The sequence below is a fragment of the Gobio gobio genome, assembly GCF_949357685.1.
Source record: "Gobio gobio genome assembly, chromosome: 15".
In the NCBI taxonomy this organism is placed as follows: Eukaryota; Metazoa; Chordata; class Actinopteri; order Cypriniformes; family Gobionidae; genus Gobio; species Gobio gobio.
The window spans coordinates 14,504,705-14,517,612 of record NC_137108.1 but is presented as its reverse complement, the minus strand read 5'-3'; the positions used below and the strand labels follow the sequence as shown (position 1 = coordinate 14,517,612).

Genomic DNA, 12,908 nt, shown 5'->3' with positions numbered 1-12,908 from the left:
TTAAGTTATCTGAGATTACTGCACGTTCTTGTGTTCCCTGAAGAGGGCAGATACTCAAAACCACGATCAGCAATGCAGCGATTGGCTGGTGGCAAGACAGCAACGTAAATTACATCATATAATTAAAAAAGCCACCTGGCTTTTAACTGTACGTGTGTAAACCTCTAATAAAATGATAATATATTCCATCACAAATAAATCTCTCAATCAAGTGGCTGTGTGTATAGTACTATACACAACATTATAGTATTATAATATTATTTTCAAATACTCATTTTTATATGATTTTTATATTATTATTATTTTAAATGATTATTGCCCCAGGTTCAGTAATGAACTCTTGAAATAAAGTAGCAGTGGCTGGGACAGATTTTAAGTATGCAACCTAATCCTGTTTACATGAAATAAACCGCTCCTGAGCAGGTTTGAGTTTCCGGACCTGTTGCTATGACAGCAAGTCCAGGGGCCAGTTGCATAAACTAAGCCATTATGTTAAGACAGTGTCTTAAGATCTAGTATGAGCCACTAGCAGTTAGGCAAGTGGCATTCAGTCTTACTTTTCGTATCAAATTAAGCCAGTCTATGTTTTTATGTAACTGATTTAAAAAAATTATGAACCGTCTTAAATAAAAAAATCTATGTCTAACTTGTAAGACTAGTCTTAATGGTTTATGCAACTGCCCCCCGGATGAGCTTCGAAGAACCAAACAATCCAAGATCATGCCAAATCGGCAACAATCAAGTCCAGCTAACTGAGTTAGCCACATACGAAGAACAGACCCCTGATAGCGACAGGGTCTCATCCTGTGGTTCCACTTTCCCTGAAGTGCTTGGAGAGACACCGCACCGGACCATGAGACACCGGAAAATGCCCTGGAACTGGCCTGCAGTTGGATGTTTATTCCATCCCCCTAAAAACACACACACACACACACACACACACACACACACACACACACACACACACACACGAAATAGTTCACACAAAAATTAAAATGAGCTGATAATGTATTCACCCTAAGGCCATCCAATATGTATATGTCATATAAACATATATATATGTCATATCTTGGCCAGCAGAGTTTCATATTTGGGTGAACTAGAACTGCACAATTCTGGATGAATCACGATTTTTTGCTGTAATCCTACTTGTCAAAGGTTTTAATAGAAATAGCAGAATAATTGTAATTTAAGAATAAGATGTAGGTGTTTGAATTAATATTCTTTTTACAATTAATCATGCAGCTCTTCCTTTAATACAGATATTGCCGCTTTTCAGATTATATTTTGATATCTAAAATCCATACCTGATGCTCGAATTCGAGCTCTGAAATCGTAGTTGTTCAGAATCATCAACTTCCCACTGTCACCTCTTTGTCTGGGAAACCTTCAATGTGTGATAAAAGTTAGCTAGCCAACTAACTTAACTAACGTCAAAGGTCCTGTTCTTCGTGATCCAATTTTTCAAACTTTAGTTAGTGTGTAATGTTGCTGTTAGAGCATAAATAATACCTGTAAAATTATAAAGCTCAAAGTTCAATGCCAAGCGAGATATTTTATTTAACAGAAGTTCCCTTTCAAAGCCTACAGCGAACGGCCGGTTTGGACTACATCCTGGTATTTCCTGCTTTAATTACGTCAGTAGAACAGTTTGTCGATTAACCTCCGCCCACAAGAATACGCGAAAAAGGGGGCGTGGTCTTGTTGCTCCCTCGTGGAGAAGAGGAAGTGTTGCGTTCGGTTCGGTTTGGTTGCGTTTGTCGCCATGTCGTTCAGACGCTGTTATTTTCATCCCGGAGTCAAATCACCTTTGTTTGGCCTTCAGGGGCTGTAGTTTGAGCGCGTTCATCTCCCCGTTATGGTAAGAGCATAGACTGTAAAAAAATATGGACGACGCGACTTCATTGACTTCCGCTGACCAAAGTTGAAGCTTTCATAGGCCCGCTCACGGCGCTGACATCTTGGGACCGAGTCTGCGCAGAAGCGATCTCGGGACCGGAGTTGCGCAGTAGAGAACAGGAAGTAGAGGCGCGATTATCAAAAGCCCGCCCACACTCTCGCAGATGCAGAACAATTCATTATTTTGGTGTGAAATAAACAGTTATGGAAGTGTAGAAATTAAAGCTAAAGCTCCAATCTCCTCCCAAAAATCCAGAAAAAAGTCCGTTAGTGCCTCAGTGACAAGTTCATTCAGAGAACCCGTCAATCTCAGCTGTCAATCATGACGTCACACCCCTCGTTTTTATAGCATCAAATAACTCACTAAAACTAAACTTATTTAAAAAACGAACACTTGAAATGAAATTATTGTAATAAAAACTGCCTAAAATGACAGAAACCATCTTTAGGAAACAATTATTTGAAGTGTAATTAAATTGTTTAGTGTGTCTCGCGCCCATTCTAATACATGGAGAGGCGGGGTTTAGGAGCTATACTGGGACCGGCCACCGGGGGGCGATCGAGGCGCGAAAGCTTCAATTTCTGACTGAAGCACTACAGGCTTGGGTAAGAGGCGTGACCTTTCCGGGCAACGTGACCTAAGCTGCTGTCGAATCACAACACGGGAACCGCTGGCACAATCAGAACTCGTTACGTATTTCTGAAGGAGGGACTTCATAGAACGAGGAAATTCTCAGGCCGTTTTGAGGACAGTGAAAACAGCAGTATACAGATAAGTAAATTGTGTGAAAAATACTGTGTTTTTTTACACATGAAACATGAACACATGTTATATTGCACACTGTAAACACAATCAAAGCTTCAAAAAAAAACACGAAAAACGGGACCTTTAAGAGTCACAATATGTCAGTCGCCTGTCATAAAAGTCTTTCAAAAATATATAGATGAATATTTCGATTTCAGGAAATTTAATTTATAAAATATAATATAAGCTAAAACTATAATATAAATCATGTCAACTCACGTCTCAACTTTCACAGCTAAGTAGCGACATCGCTAGCTATTTTAGTCTGACTCTAGTGACCACCTAACGTCACTAATACGAATTATATAATAATATAACGACCAAATACAACCAGAAACAAATGTTCAGTCTTACTTGTGAAAGGTAATTCCCCGAGAACTGTTTCCAATTGTGCGGTGATTTGTACAGCCCCGAGCAGCACACGAAGCAGGCATTTTTCTCAATTCCAGTTATTAGAGTTATTGGAAAGTTGCCCTCCGCAATATGGCGGCGTCGTTGACGTGCGGTCCAGCGGCCAATAAGGCGTCTATGTATTTATTATGTCTATGATCTCAAACCTGTTGCACACCGTTTCCAGGAAACATGACATTCAACCGGAAACCGTAGCAAAACGTTGCGCACCGGTTTGAGCTTTGAACGTGCCCCTGTCTGAACTAATGATGGTGCAGAGCCGTTGGTTGGAAGCGTTTTTACACAGCTCTGCGATGGTGGAGTTTACATATGCATTTGAATATTCTTAGTTATACAAACTAGGGTATTTATTAATGGTTATGGCAATAACTGTTACATTCGTATATTATATTTTATGAATATGTTAACCAATTAAAAGTGTTGAGAAGCACCTGAGCCTGAGGGCTGTCATTTTTTATATTTTACTTTATTTACCTCAGGAATATCTGCAGCTGCACTTGGGAAAGAAAGCGAGATGAGGCCGCTACAAAGAACATTGATTACATAGTTAACCAAATCAAAATGTATTTTCATATTGAATGATAGATGCAGCTTCAAATCTGTTCATAGTCAATACAGTTAACTTATAACTAATAAAACTAATGGACAATGTTTCTAGCAACAATGCGTTTCGGGGAATAATTAATTCAAATGGTATAAATATTCATGAGTCTATGAATATGATTTGCTTGTTGTACAGACAATATCAACGTATAACGGAACCTTTAATCATTTAAAAGTAACCTTTATCCAAATTGATTTCTTCATCAATTATCAATCTTACAAACCTTAAAGGGCATATTGCAGGTTAGAGACTCCAGTGAGTCAATGTATAGAAAAATAACGTAGGAACTAGATTTTCTTTAAAATATACTTTAAAATAGCCTACGCTATTAAGGCTTTTGGAATCGTTTTTGTGAGAAAATTTTACTTCCGCATCTAAAAATGCCAAAACCGGACGTGACATAAGGAGAGGGAGTGCGGTGAATTTCAACGATAGGAAAACAATGGATCGCAATGACAGCTCGGACGCTGAGGACATTATAAATGTTTATTAATACTCATATGGCAGACCACAGCCATACAATTATGACACACAATTAGTTGTATTCGTACTTTACTTGAGTATTATTTTTTCGGGAAACTTTGACTTGAACTTCACTAAATTTGAAAGATAAATATCGTACTTTTTACTCCACAACATTACTATCAAGGTCCTCAAAGTCGAAAGTCATTTCTGTAGCAGCTTTGAAAGTCAGTGGATGATTTTTTTCTTCTTTAAAAAGGTTTTTTGTTGTTGTTTTGCAGACAGCCTATCAGTAATCACTCTTGTATAGGGTCTTGTATGTGAAGTTTCCCAAAATGTTTTGAACACTGATCAATTTATAGCGAAATGGAAGAAGGTGGTTCCTCAGTGCAGTGTGTGCACCTATGGCCATACTTAGAAAGTTTGTTTCAGTTTTTCTGAAAACATTAAAGATTAAAGAACGGAATTATTTTTTTCAGTAACGAGTAATCAAACAGGCCTACTGTTTCTCCAGTTACAACGCCGTTAGCATTACTGAGAATAAAATGTGGCGTTACTATAATTGAGCTCACTGAAGTGGTTTTCATCCCAACAGGCTCTCTGTCAGTCGGACCTGCAATGTTTTTTTTTTCTCCGGTTGGTTGGTGTGTGTGTGCGTGTTGGGGGGTATAGTTGGGGTGGTAGGCCTACCTGCTGATGATTGGTGGGTGGGAGACAAGGTTGAGGTTGATAGGTTGAGTTCTCACTCACACACACACACCTATGACACACACACGCATATGCACAATCACACACACCAACGACCAGGAGTCAGAGCGATGGCAAGTCCAACGACTTCAAAGGTAGCTTTCGCAAACTGGAAGTATAAGCGCCACTTTTCCCTCGTTAAGGTGTAATGTTTATGTAACGTGCAACTTATGCCCAGGAAGAAAGAGTCTCTCCATGTCGGTGGCAAGTAATTCTAATCTAATGAAGCGCCTCACACAAGGGCGTAGATTTGGTTTGAACATTGGGGGGGGGGGGGGGGGGGGGGTATAATGTTGGTATGGTTGAATGTTGGTATGATGCCTGTTTTTTATTTTATGTGTATTGTTATTGGATAATTTCTATCTATCTATCTATCTATCTATCTATCTATCTATCTATCTATCTATCTATCTATCTATCTATCTATCTATCTATGCCTACATGCTTTAACTGATTACAAATTTCAACATATACAAATATGAAAGAGACAACATTTAGATTTTTTAACAAAGATTTTTACATTCCACCTTAATGCATTTTAACGGGAAACACATCGGCTCTTGAACAACTGTAAAGCATTGATAATTACAGACACTATTGAAAAATGAACTAGCAAAACAGACGGCTGCTTTGGTAACTTGTTATACTGATAGTTATAGCCAAATACATTGCAATGGATTAGTACATGCTTTACTTGTAATTTTTTGCATCCCTCTCTGACCAGCAGTTAAATATAGTCCGCTGTGCAGCGCTTCTCTTCCCTTTTGGTGTTAACGTTACCCGTGTGCTCTTCCATTCAAACACCACTCACGTTGTTTTGGTGAAAGTGCGACTCATTGATTGGGCGTTACCTGGAGGGGGAGTATTTTTTGTCTGATTTATTATGACAAACTCATATTTGATTAGGAACAAAATTATTGTTACAAAATAAATTAATTCTACATATTTTTCATTTGATCTACTGTGATTTTCATGTTGAAATATTGGGGGGGGGGGGGGGGGTTGTAAATGATGGATTTGAATATGGGGGGGGGTTACATCCCCCCCATTAACTACGCCCCTGGCCTCACATCACATGCCGCCACAAAATGAGTGGCTAAAAACTCAGGTGATAACGTGAGCTCCACTACCAAAGGAGTAGTATAGTACTGATAGTATAGGCCTACTAAATATATTTACAATAATGTATTGAATTTGATAGGTGTCGCTCACATTGTCCCACAGCAACATTACAATAGTGTACATTATAATGTACAATGTTTTATAATAATAATTTATTCTATTTAGTGTCCAATTCATTCATTTAACATATTTAATATTGGGGGCATCCAAGTTATTTGACATATTTGAACATTTGGAAAAGAAAAAAAAAAAGTCGTAACAGTAGTTACTTTCCCTGGTAATTAATTACTTTTATAATGATGTAACTCAGTTACTATTTGTAAGTAGTAACTATAACTAATTACTTTTTTAAAGTAACGTGCCCAACACTGGTTGGCATACAATCGCATGTCTGCATGTCTCATAAAATGTTCATAAATGTAAACGTCTGGGAGAAAGAAGCGTAAACAGTTTGGAGAACATCGGATGTGTATCAGTGTATTGGATCCGTGCATTTGTCCTTAAAGTGACAACAGCTTTGTAACTTTTATACAAGTATTTTAAATTAGTTTAAGGTAGTCATATGCTAGCATGTCGGATGGAGCATCACTGACTGGCTTTAACCACCATGGTGGCATTATGTGCATTTATACAACAATGCAACAATAATAAAATAATGCAAATATACTTTTGATACTTAAGTACTTTTAAAAACAAATACTTCTGTACTTTTACTTAAGTAAAAATCTGTTTTTAGAACTTTCACTTGTAACGGAGTTATATTTGACTAGTAGTACTTTTACTCAAGTAATAGTTGTGTACTTCGTCCACCTCTGTACGCTGCTAAACTACAACCAATTCCCATTACCACTATTCCCAATGTACTTTGGGAATGTTACATCAGCCTCAAATCATTTGTTTACCTGTACTGAATTCCTTAAAACCAATCGGGAAGAACGCTGTTGCTAAAGTGTATTACCAGGTAGGCAGAACAACCTCAGTTGTTCAGTGGTTTCCAGGTAAGGAATCTACTATAGTATAAATATTCCTCAGTGTTTTTATCTCACAAGGGAGATATGTGGTGTACTTACTAACTTTATAGCTCATGAAATACATAAACAACAAAAGGTATAGGCATATTCCTCCTTCTAACTATACAATTATGTGATTAGCTAAACACGCCAGCATGCATACTTGTAACAATGCATTGAAGAACCCATGGATGATCTATCGGAGGATAGGATCGTGTTTGTTCACGCTGGATCTATAGCCAGTGGGCACAACTAGAGCCAGTGGCTGAGAATGATAGGAGCAAGACAAATTTCTGTACAATTTGAATTTAATTGCATGCACTTTAGCATTTGTAGACGGTGTTATAGCGTTTTTCTCTATAGATCAACACCTTGCTCACCTACAGTATTTGCGGTCCTTTTTACAAATATAAAGAGTGAACGCCAAGTGCTGCTAAGTGAGGTAAAGTACCTGGGTCATGTTATTTCTAAGATTGGGGGTAGATTAGGGTTCCAGCGGTCACATACACTGAACAAAATTATTAATGCAACACTTGTTTTTGCCCCATTTTTCATGAGCTGAACTCAAAGATCTAGGCCTTTTCTATGTACACAAAAGGCCTATTTCTCTCAAATATTGTTCACAAATCTGTCTACATCGGTGTTAGTGAGCACTTCTCCTTGCAGAGATAATCCATCCACCCTACAGGTTTGGCATTTCAAGATGCTGATTAGAAAGCATGATTATTGAACAGGTGTGCCTTAGGCTGGCCACAATAAACGGCCACTCTAAAATATGCAGTTTTACTGCATTAGGCTCACACAGTGCAATACATTTCCTTCACATAGAGTTGATCAGGTTGTTGATTGTGGCCTGTGGAATGTTGGTCCAACCCTCTTCACTGGCTGTGCAAAGTTGCTGGATATTGGCAGAAACTGGAACACGCTGTCGTATACGCCGATACAGAGCATCCCAAACATGCTCAATGGGTGACATGTCCGGTGAGTATGCTGGCCATGCAAGAACTGGGATGTTTTCAGCTTACAGGAGTTGTGTACAGATCCTTGCAAGATGGGCTGTTTGCACCTTTCCAAAGTGCCAGACGCCATCGAATGTGAGTATTTGCCCAGTCAAGTCAGTTACGACGACGAGCTGCAGTCAGGTAGAGACCCTGATGAGGACAAGCATGCAGATGAGCTTCCCTGAGACCGTTTCTGACAGATTGTGCAGAAATTCTTTGGTTATGCAAACTGATTGTTGCAGCAGCTGTCCGGGTGGCTGGTCTCAGACGATCTTGGAGGTGAAGATGCTGGATGTGGAGGTCCTGGGCTGGTGTGGTTACACGTGGTCTGCAGTTGTGAGGCCAGTTGGATGTACTGCCAAATTCTCAGAAACGCCTTTGGAGACGGCTTATGGTAGAGAAATTCACATTCAATTCACGGGCAACAGCTCTGGTGGACATTCCTGCAGTCAGCATGCTAATCGCATACTCCCTCAAAACTTGCGACATCTGTGGCATTGTGCTGTGTGATAAAACTGCACATTTTAGATTGGCAAGCCTAAGTCATACCTGTGCAATAATCATACTGTCTAATCAGCATCTTGATATGCCACACCTGTGAGGTGGATTGATTATCTCGGCAAAGGAGAAGTGATCACTAACACAGATTTTTATATTTTAGAGAAATAAGCCTTTTTTGTGTACATAGAAAAAGTCTTAGATCTTTGAGTTCAGCTCATGAAAAATGGGGGCAAAAACAAAAGTGTTGCGTTTAAAAAGTTAAAAATTTGTAAAATTCTGTGTAGTTCAGGTGTGCAAAACTCAGTTCCTAGCTTCAACCCGTAAATGCACCTGATTCAGCTAATCAAGTCTTATTTTAAAACTACAGGTATCCCAAGGTGGGATTGATACAATGTTGAGTTTTCATCCAAGCCATAGTTTTGGTTAAGATTGACATTTCAACGTTTAATGTTAGATCATTGAAATTGAGATGAAAGCTGCATTACTTGATTTGTTATAATCAACTGGGAGTTTGGAACTGGAGCTTTAACCATCTCAGTACCCTCCATGAGCTGACAGAAATAAATGATTACTTGTGATTAGCATATTCTAAATAGGCTATGAAGAATTCCAGGGTGTCTTGTCAGATGTAGATGAACACTTTGACGGTTGTTAATGCTGAATATGAATCTCAACAAATCAATGGCTGAATTCTCTAGAAGATTATTATTTAGACATTTTTGTTATTATTTTTTGTATGCACCATTCCACAGGAATGCTTGGTCTGTTAGTAAAGTGCCCGGAACAATTTGTCCCAGGAACTCTTACTGCACGCACCACAACAGACTTTTAAAAATGGTTATTGAAATAAAATGCTGCATGAAGTCAACCAATCAAAATGTTGCGTGAACTCAACCAACCAGCATGTTCAGCACCCAAGTCCCACCCCCGAAAGCTCCTGAACTTTGAAGTAGTACTACCTCGCGAGCAGGGACTTCCTGAGGGGGAAATTTTTACCCGGAACTTCATTTAGACCCTGGTCCCTGCGATCGAAACACCCCAAAGTCCCTAGTTCCTGGGGAAAGGTCTTGCGGTGGAAACAAAGGTGGCTAATGATAATACAAGGATAAAATGCTAATGATACAAGTATACAATTAACAGTGGCTGTGTAAAACAAAAAGTAATCTTAATAGCTACAAGCATCATACCATTAAATCTCCAAGTGGAAAGCAGTCTTGATCTTAACTAACAAGTTGAAATGGGTGTTTAATTAGGGAGACATATAAATGGGTATTTCAGGAACAGGTTTGGGAAATCATCTTTAAATATTTGAATCACAAATAGGAATGCCTGGCCCAAACACCATTGTACCCCCACTGCATCGTTGGGAGCATGTCATTAGCATTTATCTTGTCTAGCAACTGGAGATCATGTTTTGGCACTGGAAATATTAAAGAGTACTACCTTGGCTTAAGTCGATATCTTTTAGTACATTAGTGTACAATTAGTACATCTTAAAATGAAGTAACTTTCTCAACACAAAATAACTTTTTTTCCCCCCGAGCTTTAATGATCAGCATTTGGTTGGTTGCAGTTTATCCATTTGATTTATTGGCATGGCATTGGGGGGATAACAGCATGAAAAATAAATGTGGCATAAATGTAAGCAGCCATGTGCTCTGTCACTTTCTTTTGGACATTTGAATAGGTGAACCAAAATAAAAGACCTCCATTCTTCAGAAACACTAAAATCATAACTTTGTGTTATAGTGAAACCAATACTCTTGTATCTGCACTCAAAAATGTCTGGTCAATCAGTAACAAACTACACTGTCTGTCAATTAACTTATTTCAGGAGTGATGTTTACTTAATGAAAAGACTGCATCAAAATGGCGAGAGCACATGATGCAGCACTCAAGATGAATCAAAGGTAGAAATCACACAAGATCAAAGACTGCACAGCCTACACTATAAAACTGTTACAAGAGACCAGTGTCCACCCTTGTTCAAGCTGCCACCACTGTAAAGTTCTGCAGCAAGCCTTGCGTTGTTTCACACATGTATTGCAGGTATGCAAAACGCAATCATCCTCTTATACACTTAAACTATATTTACATATACATGTTTATCTCTGTCACAGTCTATTCCACCTCTCTCTCTCTCTCTCTCTCTCTCTCTCTCTCTCAAAAAATAAAATAAAAAAATGCGTGCAAGGTCCACATGCCACTGTGTCCTCTGTTGTTATTCTTCTTCAGAGTTCAGTCTATATCTCAGTCGTCAGTTGTCTCCAGGACACTCTGACTCAGAGCCAAGTCCCAGTAGTGCTCGGTGCCATGCTTCTTAAAATGTTCCCTAGCCATGCTTTCCGTTGGACACTGCTTAAACTTAACCTCCCCGTAGCTACGTTCCTTGGCTGTACCCTGAGGAATAAAATTAATATATTAAAGTATACAAAGGATTAATAAGAAAAAGGAAGAAACTAAATATTACTTAATATATTACTGTTTACTTATATAGCAGTAAAAACCTTAAAATTGTTAATAGCATTATTGATCATTATTTTGCGGTTTATTGCTGTACAGCTGCTTTGAAATAATCTGTGTTGTATAAAGTAAACGGAATAATGAAAGTAATTAATAATTTTTGTTAAATGTTCCATTATTTTACCTCCCAAACCAAGGAGCATTTGTTATTCTTCCTGGAACCCTCATCATCTGAATCTTGAGGCTCTTAAAAAAAAAAACATGGAAGATCAAATGTCAGTTCCAAATCACAGCTCATAAAAAGCAGATCATAAATGTTTGGTCTTCAGTTACTCATATTTCCCCTTACCATCTCTCTTGGAATTCGGCTCATCCCATTTGATCCTGCTCAACATCAGTCGTTTAAACTTCTTTTGTGACTTGGGTCCTACAGGGAGGAAGGAGTCAATTAAAGTTAAATAATGATCCTGAAAACATCTGTGAAGATAATCATCTATAAAGATACCCTAGTCACATTAACCCACCTCCTTCCACTACTACAATGTTGACGTCTCTGTGCAGTACCACAGTGCCCGTAAGATACAGTTGGTTTGCATTGGCCTCCACCTTAAACTTCTTGGCTGGGTTATGCAGATTTCGGATTCTGCAGGCAAAGCAGATAAACCACTTGAGTAAGCAACAGGATAAATTAGCATAAAAGATATCACTGGCCACACTGTATGCATGTTGTTGTGTGCAATCAGCAAGAACAATGCAATTAAAAGTTGACTGAAATCATAAGAGCAAACAGAAAATATCTGTATTAAAAGTGACGAGACAGGTCTATATCACAGTCCAAAGTTGTTCTTAGTCAGGGTAGCACCATATTTTTGACAATAATGAAAATGAGTTTGAGAGGAATAGAGAGAATACAGTGCGTTCAATGGGCTGTACTGTTGTTTACAACATCTATCTATCCCTCACAGTCTCGTTTTCATCTGTGTTAATTGTATATGGTGTCTAACCTAACGTAATGTTTTTTGAATTGCGACTGGATAGTACAGTAAAAGCAACCAACTAGTGACCATCTTAACTACTATCCAGGGTACACCACACAAAGTTGGTTGAGAAAATACCCAGAGTGTGAATAGCCAGTTGAAATCAAGTGGCTTAGTCTACTTTGAAGAAGCTAAAACTACAAAATAATTTTCAATAGCTTAACATTATTGGCCACTGAATAATTCTCACACAGTATCATTACATTTTTTGATTACTTTTATTCTGAATTGTGGACTTTTCGCAATCAATTCAGAGTGCAGTTTGGTGAAGCTGTAGGTTAGCAGGATGCTGTGCGGCTGTAGAACACTTGTGTTGTAAACAATGTGGGAGATTGTGTTCTCTAAAGCAGAACCCTGCAATTTAACAAGACTTTGAATAAATCCTAGATTAAACAGTTCGATTACAGTGTGTGTTACAGCACAAATATAAAATTGTAATGCAAGATTTTAGCTGATGTGTCACATTTTATACCTGTAAACAGCAATGTGAACCCCATGACTCAAATCCTCCTTAAGTTTCTTCACTTTCTTCTCTTTCCTTTGTTCTGCCGTGAGTTTGCGTGCTGCATTTGCCTCCTCATGGGCCCTGAACACACACGGTCAAACATCACTATGCACACTATGCAACAACAAAAAACCCAATAAAAGAACAGTATTTTCCAGAATATAAATGTAATTTTTTTAATCTAAAATGTGTTATGAGTTATTTTTCAAAGCCAAGCATGCAAAATGCGAAAAGCACACACATTTGGATTCATGCAGTGAGTGAGTGAGTGAGAGAGAGACGCAAGTTTATTTGTACAGCACATTTAATTTTTTAGTTTTAAACTTTCACTCCTGTTGTAA

General features: G+C 38.4%; 1 protein-coding gene across 2 annotated transcripts in view; it reads right to left on the bottom strand.

Moving 5' to 3' along the window:
- Positions 1-9,296: 9,296 nt before the first annotated feature.
- Positions 9,297-12,908, bottom strand: part of prpf3 (PRP3 pre-mRNA processing factor 3 homolog (yeast)) — a 41,874-nt gene continuing 38,262 nt past the window's right edge. For both annotated transcript variants that reach the window (XM_079837430.1, XM_079837431.1), the window contains exons 13-17: positions 12,535-12,648; positions 11,550-11,668; positions 11,375-11,452; positions 11,210-11,271; positions 9,297-10,962 (exon numbers count right to left, since the gene is read on the bottom strand). In XM_079837430.1, coding sequence (XP_079693556.1) covers positions 10,813-10,962; positions 11,210-11,271; positions 11,375-11,452; positions 11,550-11,668; positions 12,535-12,648 — 523 coding nt within the window. In that variant the 3' untranslated portion in view covers positions 9,297-10,812. The remainder of the gene's footprint in view (positions 10,963-11,209; positions 11,272-11,374; positions 11,453-11,549; positions 11,669-12,534; positions 12,649-12,908) is intronic.